Source organism: Marmota marmota, unplaced genomic scaffold, assembly GCF_001458135.2.
Source record: "Marmota marmota marmota unplaced genomic scaffold, marMar, whole genome shotgun sequence".
Taxonomy (NCBI): Eukaryota; Metazoa; Chordata; class Mammalia; order Rodentia; family Sciuridae; genus Marmota; species Marmota marmota.
The window spans coordinates 2,037,403-2,057,958 of NW_026000338.1; the positions used below are offsets into that span (position 1 = coordinate 2,037,403).

Consider the following 20,556-nt stretch of genomic DNA (forward strand, 5'->3'; position numbering starts at 1 on the left):
TTCCCTTCCTCCACATATTCTTGGAGTTTTAGTACAGGGTCTAGGAACTTTCTCAGCTCTAAATGCCATCCATCTGTCTGTGTGGCATTGATGGTATTATGAATAAGCTTGAGGCACAAGTGAGAAGGAAGAAAGAAATATCAAGTGAAAAGAAGAAAAGGGGATGAGGGAGCTGGTGATATAGCTCAGTTGATAGAGTGCTTACCTCGCATGCACAAGGCCCTGGGTTCAATCCCCAGCACCAAAAAAAAAATGGATGAGGATCTCATGCATGGGCCCACAGCATACCATCTACTTGCTTATTTACCTTTGAATGCTCTTGATTCTGAAACTGTTAAGGCTATCACTGTCACCAACAAAGATTTTAAATAAACAGCATCATATAGAGATGATTTGGAGTAAACCAAGAGGGATTGGCATTCTTTTTTTTAAAAATATTTTTATTAGTGGTTGATGGGCCTTTATTTTATTTATTTATATGTGGTGCTGAGAGTTGAACCCAGTGCCTCACACATGCAAGGCAAGTGCTCTACCACTGAGCCACAACCCCAGCGCAAGGATTGGCATTCTTTGTATCAGACAAACAGCAATTCTATTTTAATATGTTGGGGTTCTATATGTGACATATTTTAGGGGTTCTGCTGCCAAGTAAGAGAGAAAAGAATGCTATTTTCCTTCATTCCTTAAATTCCTACATATTTTATGCAGTATCTTTTATCACAGTCTGTGCATATATCATAGGAGTATCATATCATCATTAATTGAGGATTCTGAGATCTTTTAAGGTTTTTGTTTTTCAAATTCAATCTTTCTATTAGTATTTTTCAAACAATCAGGATTTAAGGGAAATATAAAGAAAAAGAAAAATCACCTGATTTTACAAAACAGATATTACTTTTAATATTTCCCCCAAAAGTTTATTCATATTCTCTAACCTCCCCCATCTTGGAAACCATTGTAGGCAAATGAAATTAAAGTATCAAGTACAAAAAGGCACTCTTGATTAATAGCTTGTTTTGGTCTTTAACAGACTATCTTTAATATTATAAAATAATAACAAGAGATAGTGTGATTTATCAAAATGAAATCAGTATCTTTTTTCTTCAGGGATGCAACTCTTATTTAAACTAAGGACTAATGTGTGTTTTGAGCATACTTTTATTGAGTGACCATTGAGTAAAAAATACTATGCTGGGCAAATGGGAATAACAAAATGAATAAAATGTGGGCCTTGCCCTCATGGAGTTGCCGTGTACTAGCGGTGAAAATATAATGATAAAAACCTGTGACATTATATAAGTATCCAAAGGGAGATGCAAGTGAAATTTTATGGGAGTGCAAATGATTAGACATTTGGGAAAGGCTTCAAAAATTTCATACATTTCTTGCTTGAGTTTGATGTTTTGAAAATCTTCTGAAAAATAAAACATCACTATCTGAAGTCTTTAATTAAATTGAGAAATAGTATTTATACCCTGAAGTATTTTTAATTAAAAGATTTATATTTTAGAGAAATTTTACATTTATAGAGAAATTGAAAAATAAGTAAAGAGTTCTTATATACCTCTTTTCCTTCCCATATATGCAGTTTCTTCTGTTATTAATATCTTTTATTATTGTGGCACATTTGTTAAAGTTGTTGAGCCAATTATTTAAGAAGGAACATTATTGTTAACTAAGTCCATAGTTTATATTATGAGTTACTTTTTGTGTTGTACAGTTATGTGGTACCATACAGAAGTGTTTCACTGCCTTAAAACTCCTGTGTGATTGACCTATTCATCCCTCCTTTCCTTTTCCCCAAATTCTTAACAACCGATGATCTTTTTAGTATCTCTCTAGTTTTTTCTTCACAAGAATGTCATATTGCTGGGATCTCATAGTATGTAGCATTTTCCTGTTGGGTCTTTTCACTTAGTAATGTGCATTTCAGGTTCTTTCATATCTTTTTGTGACCCAATAGCTCATTTCTTTTTATTGTGGAATAATATTCCATTGCCTGGCTGTAACAGGGTTATGTCTATCCAATCACCTGTTGAAGGACATTTTGGTTGCTTCCAGATTTGGAGCAATTATGAATAAAACTGCAAGAAACATTTATGTGTAGGTTTTTGTGTGGATATGTTTTCAACTCATTTTTGTGAATACCAAGGAGTAAAATTGCTGGATTGTATCATAGTTTTTTTTAAAAAAAAAAAAAACCTGCCAAACTGCCTTCCCTGTTAGCTGTACCATTACCAGTTATGAATGAAAGTTCCCATTGCTACATGTCCTCACCACCATTCAGAATTGTGTTTTATATTTTAGTCATTCTAATAGATGTGTAGTGTAATCTCATTTTTGTTTCTAATTTGCATTTGCCTAACTGACATATCATATTGAGCATCATTTCATATGCTCATTTGCCATCTTTGTATCTTCTTTGGTGAGATGTCTACGTCTTTTGGCTCATTTTAAAATAAGGATGTTTGTTTTCTTATTTTGGAGTTTTAAGTTTATTCATGCATTTTTGATGATAGGCATTTGTCAGATGTGTCTTTTGTAAATATTTTCTCCCAGTCTATTCACTTTCTTGATAATGTCTTTTGCAGAACAGAAATTTTTAATTTTTGTGAAGTCCAGCTTAGATTATTGAGTTTAGATCTTCTTTCCTAATATACACATTCAATTTCCCTCTAAGAATAAGTTTCACAGCATCCAGAAAATTTTGTTAAGTTGTAATTTCGTTTCTATATTGTTCAAAGCATTTTAACATTTCTCTTGAGACTTCTTTGACCCATTTACTATGTAGAAGTGTGCTGTTTAGTCTTTGGTATATGTTAGCTATTTTTCTGTTTATGATTTCTAATACCTCTGATTTTTAATAGCATTAATAGATAAGAGCTTTACTTTATGATATTGATGTATTTTTTAAATTTGGTAAGGTGTTTTATAGCCTATAATGTGGTTTATATTGGTGAATGATCTGTGTGCTTGACGAGAATATGTATTCTGCTGTCATGGGATCAAGTATTCTGTATGTGTCATTTAGACTCATGATTGATAGTGTCCATTTCAACTATAGCCGTACTGATTTTCTGCCTATTCTTTTTTAAAATTTATTAGTTCTAATCAGATATACATGGCAGTAGAAAGCTCCTCGATTCATTGTACACGAATGGAGCACAAATTTTCACTTCTCTGGTTGTGCATGAAGTAAAGCCACACCATTTGTGCAGTCATACATGTACCTAGGGTAATGAAGTCTGTCTTATTCAACTGTCTTTCCTACCCTTTTGACTATTACTTCTGTCAATTACTCTTGAAGGGGTGTTGAAATCTCCAATTATAATAGAGAATCCATTTATTTTTTCTTGCAGTTCATCAGTTTTTGTCTCATGCATTTTGATATTTTGTTGTTAAATTGCTTACACAATACAATTGTTATATGCTTTAGGATAATTGGCCCCTCTGACATTACGTATTGCCCTCTATTATCCCATTTTATTTTTCTTGATTTGAAATCATCTTTGTCTGAAATCAGTATACTTATTTCAGCTTTACTTTGATTAATGTTAGCATGGTACATATTTCTCCATCCATTTACTTTTTTATGAAATATTTTTAGTTGTAGACAGACATAATACCTTTATTTTATTTATTTATTTTTATGTGATGCTGAGGATCGAACCCAGTGCCTCACATGTGCTAGGCAAGTGCTCTACCACTGAGCCACAACCCCAGCCCTCCATCCATTTACTTTTAATCCATTAAGTCTTTGTGGTTCAGGTGGGGTCTATAATTGGGTTATTTTGGGTGGGGGGGTACCAGGGATTGAACTCAGGAGCACTTAACCACTGAGCCACATCCCCAGTCCAATTTTGTATTTTATTAGAGACAGGGTCTCACTGAGTTGCTTAGCACCTCACTGTTGCTGAGGATTTCTTTGAACTCGTGATCCTCCTGTCTTAGCCTCTCGAGCTGCTGGGATGACAGGTGTACGCCACCACGTATGGCCTATAATTGGGTCATTTTTAAAAACTTGCCCTGATAATCTGTCTTTTCATTGGTGTAGACTATTCACATTTTAAATGATTAATTGACATAGTTTTATTAATAGTATTGACCATATGTATAATTGCCTTGTATTCGTTGCCCTTGTTCTTTGGTTTTAATTTAGTTTTCTTCCAAACTACTTCTGAAGTTGACCATTTGATGTGATTCTAATTTTTGTAATCTTTTAATATTTCAGTTACACTTAAATTTTTTTCTTGATTGCAATATAGTTTGCAATATACATTTACAACTAATCTAAGTCTACTTTCACATAACATACTGCTGCATGGGTAGTGCACATAATAGCATTACCAGTTTAATCCTCCCATCACTTACAGATTGTTGTCATTCATTCCACTTATCTATAATTCTAATTACCCAATATATTGTTTTTGTTATTATTTTGAATAGACTGTCATCTGTTAGGTAAATTAAGAATAAAATTAGTACTTTTACATTAAATTTTTCCCCTAACACTTCTTTTTATGTAGATCAAAGGTTTTATCTTTATCATTTTTATTCTCTTTGAAGAAATTTTAAACAGTTCTTGAAAGGCACATATACTGGCAACAATTTCCCTCAACTTTATTTTTAGAAGGTGTGTATTCTTCACTTTCAAAGGAAACTTTCACTTAGTACAAAATTCTAGGTCTGTGGTCTTTTCCCGTTTTAATAATTTAAATATTTCACTCCATTCTCTTCTTGCTTGCATGTTTCTGAAGAAAAGTCCAATGTTATTTTTGTCTTTGTTCTGTAGGAATGGTGTTTTTTCCTGTAGATTCTTTTAAGATTCTTTGAATTTCTACAGTTTGAACATGATATGCCAAAATATGTTATTTTTCCCCCTGTTTGGTGTTCTTTGAGCTTCTTGCATATGTGGTTTTGTGTCATTCATTTTAGAAAATTCTTAGCCATTATTCCTTCAAATATTTCTTCTGTTCCTTTTCTCTTTTCCTTCTACTGTTCCCATTACATATATGTTATACCTTTTGTAATTGTCCCATAGTTCTTGCACATTCTTTTCTACTTTTTTTTCATTGATTTTCCCTTTGTGAAATTTCTTTTGACATATATCTTCACATTCACTGATTCCTTCCTTAGTGTTTGTGTTCTGTCTACCAATGAGCTAATCAAAAACATTCTTTAATTCTGTTACAGTATTTTTATTTTCTTGCATAACTTTTTGGTTCTTCCTTAGATATTCCCTTCTTTCTGCTTACATTACCCATCTGATTTTGCATGGTTTCTGCTTTTTCTATTAGCACCTTTAGTCTTCATCATTTTAAATTTCTTACCTGATAATGCCAAAATCTGTGCTTTAACTGAGTCTGATTCTGATACTTACTTTGCCTATTCAAGTTATTTATTATCTTTTTGCATATTGTAATTTTATTTTTTGAAATCTGGACATGATCTATTGAGTACAAGATACTGAGGTAAATAGGCTGTTAGTGTGAGATTTTGTGTTTATCAGGGTGTGAGTTGACTGTGTTTAATGTTTGTCATAGCTGAATGTGTCAGGCTAATATTTCCTCTAGTATCTGTTTTTTTTTTTTTGTCACCCCATTGTCTTTCTCTGGAGACTCCCTTTTAAATAGGTTCTGAGTCTTGTAGTCTTTTTCAGTTGTGTAATTGCCTGTTATTATAGAGGAGCCCTATTGATGTGGAGCCCTATTAAGTAGGTGAGAGGAATCCTTATATAATCATATAATTACATCTCAGAATTATCATGAGCATGTATCCCTAGGATATGAACCTCACAATTGCTTTCAGCTTTCCTTTCCTCATTTAGTAAGATAGGAATGCTAGAGGAGGTAGAGCTGAGTATTTTCCTTCTCCCAGGTTAGTTATACTCTGATAAAACTTAAGTTGGTTATGCTTTGGTAAAATAGTTTCTCTTGAGGGAAAGCCTCTGTTAATGAGAACAGAATACTCAGGTCATATTTTGAAACAATTATTTCCCCTCACCCTACTGTAAATAATGAGGGGATTTTTTCTCATATATTTATCCTTAGAACCTGGTGTGGCTACTGGAGATGCTGTGGTTGGATAAGTGTCCCCTAAAGGCCCAGGTATTAAAGACTTGCTCCCCAACCTTTGGCACTGTTGAGTAGGTGATAGAATGTTTTAGAGGCTGGGCCTACTGGGAGGTCTTCCAGTCATATGGGAGCATGCCCTTGAAGAGGGTATTGGAATCTTGGCCCCCGTATCTCTCTTTGTGTCCTTCCTGGTCTCCATGAGTTGAGCAGCTTGTTCCACCACGTACTTCCTGCCATGATGTACTACTTGACCACTGGCCCAAAAGCAATAGGGCCAACCACCTATAGACTGAAACCTGTGAGTCAAAATAAACTTTTCTTATTTTAAGTTGATTATCTCAAGTGTTTTGCCATAGTAATGAAAAGCTGACTGACACAGGAGGTAAAACTTATGAAAGTGGGGACCCCCAGGATTCTAATCTTTTGAACTAGTTCTTGCTCATTCTTTAGCAATTAATGTTCCTAACTTACCATTTGCTTGTTTCCCCCAGCCATAACACCTTTTCCATGTAAACTATGATTCACCTAGTTTTGGGGATAGCAGTTTACCCTGTTACCTCAATTTTCTTTTAGCTTCAAGGAGGTATTTTCAGTTCAACATTTTTAAAATTATGAGCAGGGGAGTGATTTTTAAGCATTTTATATATTATACAGGAAATTGGGACTCCTACCTTGTAATAGATCTTAGCTGTGTACCAGTTATTCCACATAAATGCTAATATTACATCAAATAAGATGTTGTGGTATAAGGCCATTTTTTTAAAAAAATTAATGAATCAAGCAAACAAATCGTGTTACTTCTACTGGTTGCATTCAAAGTTTTCATTAAATATCAGTCTGATCCACTTTTCCCCTCTAAAGTTTTTATCTCTTAAAGGACTTATGTAAGAGGATTTATCTCTTAGATTTGATTAGTAGAGTTAAGACTCTAAACTCTTGCTCTTCTGTGTGCTTTACTTTGCTCTCAGTTAGGTGTTCTTCAGCTGTGAAATAGATACAACAAATTTGTTTTATGGCTATGACCTCTAGGTTTTCAACTTGCTTACACATGTTTTAGGTGTCTGTTTTTTGACAATGACATATGGTCTCTTTCTATTTATGTCTCAGTTTTGTCATGTTTATATTTTCCTAATTAAACTATCATGTTAAGTATAAACAATCAGTGGATTTCTTATAAATATTATATTATGTAACATTCTTGAATATGGACTCTTTGTTTTGTTATTTTTGTTGTTAAGTCATAATTCTTATTTCATCTTCTTGGAATCTATATTCAGATATGTTGCAAGGATTGGACTAAACAGGCTGTTTTCTGTTGTGGTTATTTTTAATACCCAAAATCAGCTTTAAGACAGAAAATTTTACTTATGTGATGGGACTCTTTTATGGCATTTGCTTTATGACTCAGGCCTAATTTTCATGAATGAGTAACTTATAAGGTGTAAAAGAATTTCCATTTTCAGGTAGTTGTTTTCTTTTTGTTATTGTTTTTCTCCTTTTAATGAGAATAGACTTAAGTTCTGTGAAGGTCCTACCACTACCTGATGGTCTTTACAAATCATGTAAGTGCCTTGTTCAGTTTTATTTTCTCTGTTTTGCCTTGCTAATCAAATTTCCTTTTAGAGTCTTTGGTCTTTATTTTCTTTCTTTCCTCCTGGTCCTTTTATGACTAGAGAAGCAATTAACAAGGTAAAAAAATTCTCTGTTTCTTATTCAAATATATTCGGCCCTTCTTGGCAGCACTGCTATGGAGCCATTAGTTAACTGAGGCCACTCTGAAATTCAAAGACTCTGAAATTCCAGTCCCTGAAGACTCACTCTTTGAAGAATTAACCCATTACCACAAGAGTGGTCCTAATCCCTCTTAGCAACCTAATCACTGCTTAAATCACTGCCCCATGTCCCAGTACCACCACAGTGGCAAACAAATGTCAGTATGATTTTTGGAGGGAACAAGCCATATTCAAACCATAGCATATGATGATTTTACTTTTTCCTTAAGTGTGTTCTTCAATCACTGTCCCAAACTATATATTTTTGTACTAAAAATTAATTGAATTCAATTTCTTAGTGATACACAATCTCTGAGCATTCAAAAGTTTAGCAGATGAAATATGATTTAAATTAAGGTCTAGAAAAGAAAAAAGTTTGTAAGGATAAGTGATTTTATTTCTCTTGTACTTAATGTGTATGTTGCAGTTACAGATTAAATATACCTTTTGTCACATGTTTAAAATCTAGTAAAAATAACCAATTTCTTAATTTTTAGGAAGTGACATGATATGAGGCTTCATATTGAGTTGATTTTGATTAAAATACATTGTCCTATAGCTTTAGATAGTTAGCTCCTGTGCCTAGGGAATCAGGTCTGTTGTAACCTGAGACACTGGCTTTGTTGGTTTTTAAATTAATTTTAATGAACATACAGTAAAATGAACTCTTTCTGGTATACAGTTCTATGATTTTTTAACACTTGTATGTATTCATTTAATTGCAGCTGCAGTTAGGATACAGAAAAGTTTCATCACCTCAAAATCTCCCATGAGTTACCCTTCATAGTCATACTTTCTTCAGATCCAGAAATGGTGGGAAACACTGATATGTCCTCTCAGTATAATTATTTTTATTTCGAACATATCATATATATTCATCCATTTTCTGTTGCTGTAATAAAATATGGGAGACTGGGTACTTTGTAAAGAAATTTTGTTTAGCTCACACTTCTGGAGATTTAAGAACATGTCACCAGCTCAACTCTGGTGAAGCCATCAAACTGCATCACAACATGATAGATAGCATCAGGGCAGGAACACATGTCAAAAGGAGAGATCACATGGCAAGACAGGAAACCAGAGTTTCAGGGATGAGGTTTACTCTTTATAACTCACTATCTCAAGCACTAACTAGGGTTCTGTGAAACTTAATTAATCTCTTCTGACGGTAGTGCCTGATGCCCTAATTACCTCCCAGTAGGCCACATCTCTTAATGGTTCATCACCTCTCACCATCCCCACACTGGGAACCAAGTTTCCAACATATGAATGTTTGGAGGATACACTCAAACCATATCTGAACCACACCATCATATAAATGGAATCATGTCATATATGACCTTTTAAGCTGAATTCTCTCACTGAAAATAATGCCTCTGTCATTCACCCAAGTCACTGAGTATACCAGTCCATTTCTTTTTTGTTGTTGAGTGGTTTTCCATGGTATGAATAAATAGTTTGTTATCCATTCACTTATTCAAGGACATTTGGGTTCTTCCTACCTTTTAGTGATTATAACTAGAACTGCTTTAAATATTCAGGTATAGGTTTTTGTGTAACCCAACTTTCAGTTTATTTAGAATAAATACTAAAGAGTGGGATGCTGGGTCATGCTAAGTATATTTTTAATACTATAAGATGCTGCCAAGCTGTTTTCCAGAGAAGCTCTTTTTATATTCCCATCAATAATGTGTAAGAGTTCCAGTTGCTTTGCTTCTTGGCTGCCAGCACTTGGTACTATCAGGCATGCAGTAGTATCTGGTGGTTTTAATTTACATCTCCCTTCTTAGGAAATTGGCTAATGGTATTGAATATTTTCATACGTGCTTAGTTGCCATCCAGATATCCACTTTTGTGAAGTGTCTGTTCAAGTGTTTTGTCCGTTTTTTTTTTCATGCACAAGTTTTAATTTAATCGGTAGAAACATTAAATTATCACACACAATTTTTTCCATAAAGCTTAATAAATAGAATCTCCTTTTTAAACGCTGTACAAGGGACTGGAAAACAAGCTTCCAACAAAATATTTACTCATACTACCCTTTTATTGATTTGAAACACTTCCCTCCCTGCCCCCCATGTCCAAGACAGAGCTCACACTTCAGGGATCTCTCTGAGCACAGCCAGCCAAAGTCACCAGGTTCCTGGAGCCTTGGAGGTGATGACTCGCTCTGGGGCTGGGCTTTAAGCACTTTGCGCTTGGGTCTAGTCTGCAGCCCCAGCAGCCCGGGGTGCAGACAAAATGAACCGTTTCAGTGGCTGTTGCCTATAGGAGCCCTTCTCTGTCCAACACACCAAAAGGGGTGAGAAAAACAAATGAGAAATGTCCCCCAAACACACACTCCCCAAAAAACAACACCAATAAGCCACAAACTGGTCTTCCTCCCCCTTCTGTAAAGAGCAAGAGGAGTGAGGAGAGAAAGTGTTTCTTCCCTTCTCTTCTGACAGAACCTAGTGGGTTCTCTTGCTGGGTAGAGTGGCCCTGGCTCACAGTGGGATCACTGTGCACCCCTGCAGGATGCCCATGATGTCGTGAGACCCTCTGTTGTGCCAGCTCCGAGGGTGTAAGCCCCCTGGCATCCCTGTATTGAAGATCAGACTCAGGAGCCAGGAAGCTGACCACAGCACTGTGGCCCTCCTGCACAGCTAGATGGATGGGGAGCGCCTCAGTGCCATCAGGCGCATTGACATCAGCACCATGCTCCATGAGGATTTTCAGGGTGTCCAGGAATCCAATGCGAGCTGCATCGTGGACTGGACTGGTACCGGAGGCATCCTGAACATTGGGGCTAGCACCTTGCTTCAGAAGTTCCAGAGTGATGGCGGGACTGCCAAACATCATGACCTGCAGAGCCGTTTTGCCGAAGCGATTCAGGGCGACGGGGTGCACCAGCTCGCCGTACAGAAGGCGGTGCACCTCCTGCACGTCGCCCCAGACCGCGGCCCCACTCAGTCTGTCGCCAACGCGGACCTCCTCAAGCAACATGTCAATACTGGTGGCCCTCCCTCCTCCACGATGGGCGGGGTCTGTTCTCGTTTTGTCCGTTTTTAATTGAGCTGTTTTGTTTTTCCTCTTGAGTTTAGGGAGTTCTTAATATAATCTGGGTAAAAGTTTTTTCTCAAATATTTGATTTGCAGATAGTCTTTCTATCCATAACTTGTTTTATTGCCTTATATGGAACAAGTGTTTTAAATTTTGATGAATTCCAGTTTATCATTTTTTTTATTTATGTATTATGCTTTTGTTGTCATGTCTAAGAACTATCTGCCTAACGCGACATCATTGAGAATTTCTCCTGTTTTCTTCTAGAAGTTTAATATTTTTATCTTTTACATTTAGATCTGTATTCAGGTTGAATTCTTATATAAGGTTTAGGTGGAGGTTTATTTATTTTTGTTCTCTAATTGTTCCAACACCAAGGCTATCCTTTCCTCATTGAATTTCTTTTGTTCACTATTGCTGGTACAACTAATTATCACAAATTCAGTAGCTCAAAACAACCCAGATTTATTAGTTTACATTTATGGAAATCAGAGGTCCAAAACTAGGTTTTACTAGGTCAAAATAAAGGCAGAGCTCTGCTCCATCCCAAGGCTTTCAGGGAGAATCCATTTCCTTGCTTTTTCCTGCTTCTAGAGTCTACTTGAATTTCATGGCTTGTGACCTCTTCCTTCATCTTCAAAGTCAGTAGCATCTTTAGTTTTTGTCTCATTCTGACCCTTGTGCGTTCGTAGTCCCATCTGCTCTCATGACTTTGACCTTCTTGCCTCCCTAAGGATCTTTGTGATTACATTCAACCCATCAGAATAATTCAAGATACTTTTTCCTGAATTTCCCATTTTCTTTAGTTTAATCACATCTGCAAAGTTCATTTTGTCATTTAAGCTATCATTTCTACTAACTTTAGAGAAAATATACATGGAATTCTTTGGGGAGCCATTATTTTTCTACCATAGTTATATGTGTGGGATCTTTTTCTGAAATCTATTCTATTTCATTGGTCTATGTGTCTCTTACTTTGCTAATACTACATTATCCTAATTCTTGTAGACTTAGTCATAAAGCCAGTAGTATGATTATTTCAACTTCTTTTCTTCTCCAGTGGTTTTGATTATTTCAGTTCCTTACCTCTCTGTATAAATTTATCCATAGTTAACAAAGAAGCCTAATGGTACTTTTAATGAAAATTCAAAAAAATCTATGTTCCAATTTGTGGAGAATTATTATCCTTACTTCATTGTGTCTTCCACTGGATGAATGCCTTATGTCTCTCCATTTACTTATGTCTTCTTTGATCTATTTCATCAGCATTGGTAGCTTTCACACACAGACCCTGTTCTTGTTGGATTACACTAGTGGTTCCCAATCAGGGGTGATTTAGAACCCAAGGGAACATTTGGTAGTGTCTGGAGACTTTTTTTTTTTTTGTCACAACTGGAGGAGGTAGGGTATGCTTCTGAGATGTAGTGTGTAGAAGTTAAAGACAATGCTAAATATCCTACAGAGGACAAAAATAGTTCCTCCCCTAAGAATGAGCAAATCAATAGTACAACAAGAGACTTTGAGTTAGGTTTATTCCTAAGGATTTCCATTTTGGGGGGATGGATAGGGAGGGATGTTGTAAATAGTTTTCTTTTCTGAATTTAGGTTTCTAATTGTTCTTTGCTAGTATATGGGTACATAATTTATTGATTTATATTGCTTATTTAATATGTTGGTAATTATAATGATATTATTAGTATATTTGAATTTAATTATACCATTTTCTTACTGGTTTTCTGCAAGATTATTCTTTATTTTGTTCCTGTTTCACCTTTCCTGTCATCTTTTGTATTTGAGCAGGTTTCATCTCTAGTTCCATCCATGTTGTCATAAATGAGAGTATTCCATTGTGTACATGTATCACATTTTCTTTATCATAACTTGATAGGCACTTAGGTTATTTATGTTTCTTGGCTATTTTGAATAGTGGTACAATGAACATGGGAGTTTAGTTATCACTTTCTATACTGATTTTATTTCCTTTGGATATATATATATATATATACACACACACACATACATACATACACACACACACACACACACACACACACACACCTAGGAGAGGGATTGCTGTATCATGTGGTTATTCTACTTCTAATTTTTTGAGGAACTTCCATATTGTTTTTCATAATTGTACTAATTTACATTTCCATCAACAGTGTGCAAGAGTTCCCTTTCTCCACATCCTCATCAACCCTTGTTATCATTAATATTTTCAATATTAGCCATTATTACTGGGGTGAGGCGATATCTCATTGTGGGTTTTGGTTTACATTTCCCCAATAATTAGTGATATTGAGCAATATCAATATATCTGTTAGCCGTTTGTATGCTTACTTTTGAGAAATATCTACTTAGATCTATTGCCCATTTTTAATCATTTTATTTGTATTTTCCTATTGAATTTTTGGAGTGCTATATATACGTTCTTGATATTGACCCTGGTCAGATATATAGTTTGCAAATATTTTCTCCCATTCTGTAGGTCGTCTTTCCATTATATTGTTTCCTTTGCTATGCAGAGGCTTTGTAGTTGGATGTAATCTCATTTGTCTATTTTGGCTTTTGTTTTCTGTGCTTTTGGCATCTTATCTAAAACAAATCCTTGCCCATTCCAGTGTCCCGAAGTGTTTAACCTTTGTTTTCTTCTAGTAGTATCATAGTTTCAGGTCTTAACGTTTTAAGTCTCCTATCCATTTTCAGTTTATTTCTTTTTTACAGTACTGAAGATTGAACCCAGGGTCTTGTACATGCTAGCCAAGAACTCTACCACTGAGCTATGCCCTCACCCCTGTTTTGAGTTGACTTTTGTAACTGGTAAGAACTAGGGTTCTAGCTTCATTCTTCTGCATATAGATATCCAGTATATAGTAGATATCCATTGTTTTCTTAGTACCTTGTTGAAAATCAGTTGGCTGTAGATGGCATGGGTTTATGTCTAGAGGTTCAGTTCTATTCCATTGATCTGTGTGTCTGTTTTTATGGCACTGCTGTGCTACTTTACTTACTATGGTTTGTAGTATATTTTGAAAGTTGGCTAGTGTAATGTCTCCTGCTGTGTTCTTTTTGCCAAATTAGGAAGTAGAACGATACTGATAACTCTTCTCTGACCTTTCCATTTCTCCATGGAGCCTAATCCATTGAGTTTTTATATTTTGGTCATTATATTTTTCAGTTCCAAAGTTTTCATTTGTTCTCAGTGTATTTGTTGAGACATTTATTATTTTCATTTGTTCCAAGCACATTCATAATGTTCCTTGAAGCACTTAAACTGTTACTCTGAAATATTTGTCAGATAGTTCTAACATTGTGTCATCCTGATGTTAGTGTCTGTCGATTTTCTTATTCAAATTGATATCTTCGTGGTTCGTGATATGATAGTTGATTCTTTATTCAAACCTGGACATTTAGGTTATTACGTTGTAGAGCTCTGGACCTTATTTAAATCTTCTGTTTAGTACGCTTCCTATAATACCACTTTCCTGGAGCAGAGGTGTTGCTTCATTAGTGCTGGAGAGGGTAAAAGTGCAGGTTCCTACTTTAGCTTTTTTGACTCCTGAGAGATGGAACTCCTCTTTTCTGTTAAGTTGGGTGACAGTTCAGGCTCCTTAGCAGAATGAAAGTCAAGGGAGAAAATATTTGCAGATCACATATCCAATAATTACTTTATACTAGTATCCATAAAGAATTCTTAAAATCAGTAGTAGAAAAACAGGCAATCTAGTTATAATATGTACAAAAGACAGATATTTCAACAAAGAGGAGAAACAAATGGCCAATAAGTACATTAAAAGATGTTCATTGCCATTTAGGAAAATCAAAGTAAAACCACAGGGAGCTATTACTACATACCTACTACAATAGTTTCAGAAAAGGAAAAATAGTGATAATGTCAAATGTTGATGAGGATGAAGAGGAACTGAGTCATTTATGCTTTGCCAGTTATTATAAAATGGTACACTCTGGAAAGAGTATGGCAGTTCTAAAAAGTTCTACATAGATTTAGTAGTTGAACTCCAGTACATTTATCCCAGAGAAATGAAAATTTATGTCCATCCATATGAGAATGTTCAAACATCTTTAACCACAATACTCCCAAAATTGAAACCACCAAAATTCCTTCACGGGTGAATGGTTGAACAAATTCTGATACATCCATGGATTAATGCTCAGCAATAAAAAAGGATGGTCCTTTGATATGTATAGCAACCTCGATGAACCTCCAGAACATTATTGTAAGTGTAACAAAAGCCAATCTCAAAAGGTTATGTATTGTCTGATTCCCAAACCATAGAGATCAAGAACAAATTAGTGATTGCTAGGGTACAGGGACTGGAGTGGAACAGGTGGGGTGGGAGTGAATACAAAGATGAATCAAAATCTGTTTTCCTGTGGTGGTGAAATAGTTCTATATCTTGATTGTAGTGGTAGTTACATGAATCTAAACATGAGATAACATTGCATAGAGCCAAATAGACAAATATACATACACATGAGAACATGTTAAAAATGTTGAAAAGTAGATAAGTTCTATAGTTTTCTTAACAGTAATACACCAATGTTAACTTCCTGATTTTGATATTGAATGACAGCTATATAAGACATCATTAGGAGATGCAAGGTTATGAATACATGGATCTCTTTGTTCCATTTCTTCAAGTTCCTGTGAATCTATAATTACTTCAAAATAAGAGGTTTTAAAAGAGATTCTCTTTTGAGATGGTTTAAGTCTGGTTCTGCTGAAGGTGGAATATTAGGGAAAATCAGTATTTGTCACATCGTACCCTCAGCATATCAGAAGGCCAAAGAAATCTACACATGGCTGGTAATGAAAATATTTACAAATAATATAATGCCTTCTATTTTATTAGTGCATTTCTTTCCTTTTAAAATTTATTTTAATGGGAAAACCAACAGTATTCAATGATAATTAGAGGTAGTGCCATGTTCTTCGCACTCTGCTAATAACTTCAATTTTTCTGCCAATAACTCACAGGATAGATGATGTTCACATATTCTGCATTCTTAAAAGGATGTTCCCAAACTTGACCAAACCCCAAAACATTTTCAAGAAAGTAAAATAGCATCACCTTGTTGGTGATACATAACTTTCAGTCCTCACTCATTGAAGCTGTGGTGAAGGTACAATAAGCTATGAGTTAGAAAAATTGCATAGTTTACATCTGTAGCCAATTTAAATGGGACACTTAAAAGTGTCCATTTTACGGTGGAAAAGAAACTAAATATATAGTTCCTGCCTTGTAAGCTGCTAATATAGGTATGACATACAAGAAATAGATTCTGACTTCAAGTATCAGACCTGAATTTTAATCTTAGCTCTGCTGCTCAACCAGACAAATCATTAAACCTTGTGGAACCCGAGTTTCCTCAACTATAATGATAATACCCATTTCATAGAATTGTTATTTGTTTCAGTCCTCACTTTTATGAATGGCACTTAGTATCATAGCTGACTCAAAGCTGTTGTTCACTAAATGTTTTGTCACAGGTTTGTATATGGATTAAGAAGACAGTATATATGTACATATGCAAAGTAAATGAGAAATATAAAAGTGATAAATATCAAGGCATAAACTGTTAAAAAAAAGAGAAGGATTGGGAAATGCAAAAGGTCAAATTGACTGCAGATATCAGAGAAGTCATTATGAAAGAACTAGAAATCAAATTGGGCTTTGAAGAGTGAAGATGTAGAGAGGAGGAGACCATTTCAAGAGAAACAAGAGCCTGAGCTTAGATGGCTATAAGAAAATCAGAATTGAGAAATTTATTTTTGGGGACTTCCCATGTATTCTATATTAGATTATATTTTGGAAGTTAAAAACCTTGAAGTTTTAAGCAATTTCTCTCATGTTACATTCTGAAAAGCTTTCCAACAGCTGTGTGTATTTCAACATTATTGTTGAATGTTAGAACACCTGCTTGGTTGCAAAGAACTCTTGTATACTTTCAAATGTTGCTTGGTAAGATTTACATAACTTCTATCAGTTGTAGCTAAACTTAGACTTGGTGCCTATAAATCACTGTATTTAACAAAGATGGGGATAGCACAATACTGGAACAAGAGCTGGAATATCCATGTTTTTATTAAACCTTATAGAATTGTTTTCACTTGTTACTAAAGAAAGTTTTGGCAGGCTAACAAATTTTGTGTTCCTAAATGGTGGTTGATGTTTTAGACACTATAATTCTGCAGAAAGTGTAGAACATGAATGATTAAATATTTGCTCTGAATAAATGAAAGCATTGAAACTTTTAAGTTTTTAGGTTTTATTTTGGTGTATTTTCATGGAGATGTACTTTGGTTAATGAAAACTTAGTTTGGCATTCAGTGGGTTTTGCTTTTATGGTATTAAAGCAAAGGATCTTTGGGGGGCAAATAAATCTACACATATTTTTAAAAATAATGAATCAGCCACAGATACTTGTACTTTATCAGCTTTTGAGGTCCTTTTTGCTATATAATTTCAGTTTTTACCATTTTCATGGTGAAAAAAATTCATCTTTAAAATGTGAATTGAATATCAACTATATACAAAGCATTATACTCAGCATGGGTAAGACCAAAAAGTAATGAGATACAGACCCTCAAATTTACAGTAGGAGCGGCTGGGGTTGTAGCTCAGTGGTAGAGCACTTGCCTCACACATGTGAGGCACTGGGTTTGATCCTCAGTACCACATAAAAATAAATAAATGATAGATTGATAAAAATAAAGATATTTAAAAATTTTATAGGAGGAAAGCAAAATGTGTACCCAAACAAATAAATGTATAGCAGTTTGGCACTAAGTTCTATGAGCTCTGTAGAATTTCAGATGGCAGAAAGCACATTTTTGAGTGACCGATCAAGGATCATTCCATGGAAGCAGGAGCATTAGACAAATTCACATAGCTTGTAAATGAACATTAACATGGTACTGTGATATAAAAATCTTGAAATGATAGCTCTCCCAATGCCAAAGATTTTATCTTTACAAATTGGGGAAATCATTCCAATACCAGCAAATGGTTAATTTCTGAACATTTCCATAAGTATTAATTAAGTTTGTACTTTTACAAATAATTATTTTATGTATGGTGGATAATGGATGTTTTTATGTTTTTAGGCCATGAATATTGTGGTTCCCTTCATGTTTAAATATGCTGTAGACAGCCTCAACCAGATGTCGGGAAACATGCTGAACCTGAGTGATGCACCAAATACAGTTGCAACCATGGCAACAGCAGTTCTGATTGGTTGTATGTGTGATTCTTTAATCTGTCTACAGGTGTTGACTTTCTTCAAGAAGGGTTCATCATATTTGAGCAGATGACCTTTTCACCACAAACACAACTTAGTATTTTGGATGTTTATTATTTTATGTGAGATTTTCTATATATGATTTTTAGAATTTCTTTGTATGGTATACTTTGCAAAAGTCTATGATAATAGTGGCATTCTCTACATTCTAGAAAATAATAATATTAAATAGGACATTAAATTTATAACAACCATTTTTAATAGGCTTTTTATAAATACCTTTTCAATAAGGCCAGTTATTTTCTTGCTATTGTTAGCTATTAAAGAAAAAATAGGTAAATAATGATAGATATGTAAATAAATTTAGTAGTTATGACACAAATGTAAAATTTTTAAAAACAGTATGAATCCCATGTGGTTCCATGCATTAGAAAGGAGATTTTATGAAATATGAGTAGGAGCATGCTTTTAGTTAAAACACTTGAATTTTCAGGATCTTATTTTTATTATTTGCTATTTCAGAGAATTGAACTAGATCAAAAACCTTAACAGATATTGTACATGTATCCATAATAAGGCCATATGGTCTATTATTTATTGAGAGTATTTTAATTGGAAAAATCAGCCTCTGAAATCTGGGGAAAAATAAAACCAGGAGAGATTCATCGTGCCAGAAAAGTTAGTTCTCGTTAGGATAAAGGATTTCTAGGTTTCTTTTAGTATAAATATTCTGTGATATATTTGTTGATTGAGTATTCATTGTACAAACATTTTTTCAATCCCTTGATTCTAATGTTTTTACACCTCATTTTTTCTTTATAATGTATTACTAGATGGTGTATCAAGAGCTGGAGCTGCCTTTTTTAATGAAGTTCGAAATGCAGTATTTGGAAAAGTAGCCCAAAATTCAATTCGAAGAATAGCCAAAAATGTCTTTCTCCATCTTCACAACCTGGATCTGGGTTTCCACCTGAGCAGACAAACAGGAGCTTTATCTAAGGCTATTGACAGAGGGACAAGGGGTATCAGTTTTGTCCTGAGTGCTTTGGTATTTAATCTTCTCCCCATCATGTTTGAAATGACACTTGTCAGTAGTGTTTTGGTAAGTAAAACAGTCTTTATAGCAAGTTTTTATCTTATTAGTATTCTCATTGGCAGCTACTGAATATTTGAAGCTGCTGTGCTATTGCTTGCCCATGGTTTTGAAAATTAAATTCAGAAAGAAAGATTATGCAGTTTGTTTAATTATTTTGCCACAAGCTTTCAAGGGCTGTCCAAGCTCTTTACATGTTGTTATTGTTTAGAACTGTTTAATCCTACACATAGACCATTAATTAGCTAGTGTTTGTGAAGTGTTTTTTAACAGAGATTTTTATATATGGCATCAGATTGATATGCTCAGAGTATCTAGGTTGCTATTCACCATTCATAAAATTTATGACAATTTCATCTTTTATACTTAAAATATGTATACATGTACAGTTTTTGTTCCTCTTCAAGCTTATTGTACTATTTTAGTATTAGCATTTGATGACAGTATAAATGTGGCAAGTGAAATTTGGCTTTCTTTCCTTGTTACCCAAAGTAGATTGTCTAAGGTTTTTCACCAGTTATTGTCATATATACTTCCTACCTTAATATTTTTAATTAATATCTTGTGACTGAGATTTGCTGTTGGATCATATACACTGTTTGACAAGAACAATAATTGTTTCTCATTTCTTCTCTTGAACTTTTTCCAGTATTACAAATGTGGTGCCCAGTTTGCATTGGTAACCCTAGGAACACTTGGTGCATACACAGCATTCACAGTTGCAGTCACACGGTGGAGGTATGGTATTCCTCAGGGCCCAGTCAAAGTCCAGAATTTAGCGATGCTTTTATAACATACATTTCATGCCTGTGCAAATCTTTGTCTTACAGAACTAGATTTAGAATAGAAATGAACAAAGCGGATAATGATGCAGGTAATGCTGCTATAGACTCACTGCTGAATTATGAAACTGTGAAGGTAATGTGTTTAATTGTACTTTCCTCTGCCTTTCATACTGCACCAAGATTTGTTCTGCCATTTAATTTAATAGGTGCTATAAGTGAGAGCTTTGTGTTAGGATAAGGATAGGATCTCTAGGTTATGGAATAATACTAAGTTTTTCTTCTGTTTTAGACATTGCCCTTTATTTTTACCTGTTTTTATTTAGCAGCATCAGAATTTTACTTTCTGAATTAATTATAATGATCATAAATATATTGTTAACATCTTGATTCAGAATGAACATTAAGATAATTAGCTGGCATGTAAGTGCTTAACCCTTTTTGTATCTCTTAGGGTACCTAGCATAGTGATTTTCATTAATTCTTTCATTTATTTGTTCATTTTTCCATTTAACAAATAGTTACTGAAT

General features: G+C 34.5%; 1 protein-coding gene and 1 pseudogene across 2 annotated transcripts in view; one reads left to right on the forward strand and one right to left on the reverse strand.

Annotated features, from left to right (window-relative positions):
* Abcb7 (ATP binding cassette subfamily B member 7) overlaps window positions 1-20,556 on the forward strand; it is a 90,945-nt gene that overhangs the window by 60,610 nt on the left and 9,779 nt on the right. For both annotated transcript variants that reach the window (XM_015505845.2, XM_048797461.1), the window contains 4 exons: window positions 18,018-18,150; window positions 18,985-19,253; window positions 19,894-19,982; window positions 20,075-20,162. In XM_015505845.2, coding sequence (XP_015361331.2) covers window positions 18,018-18,150; window positions 18,985-19,253; window positions 19,894-19,982; window positions 20,075-20,162 — 579 coding nt within the window. The remainder of the gene's footprint in view (window positions 1-18,017; window positions 18,151-18,984; window positions 19,254-19,893; window positions 19,983-20,074; window positions 20,163-20,556) is intronic.
* LOC107159294 lies at window positions 10,050-10,854 on the reverse strand (annotated as a pseudogene).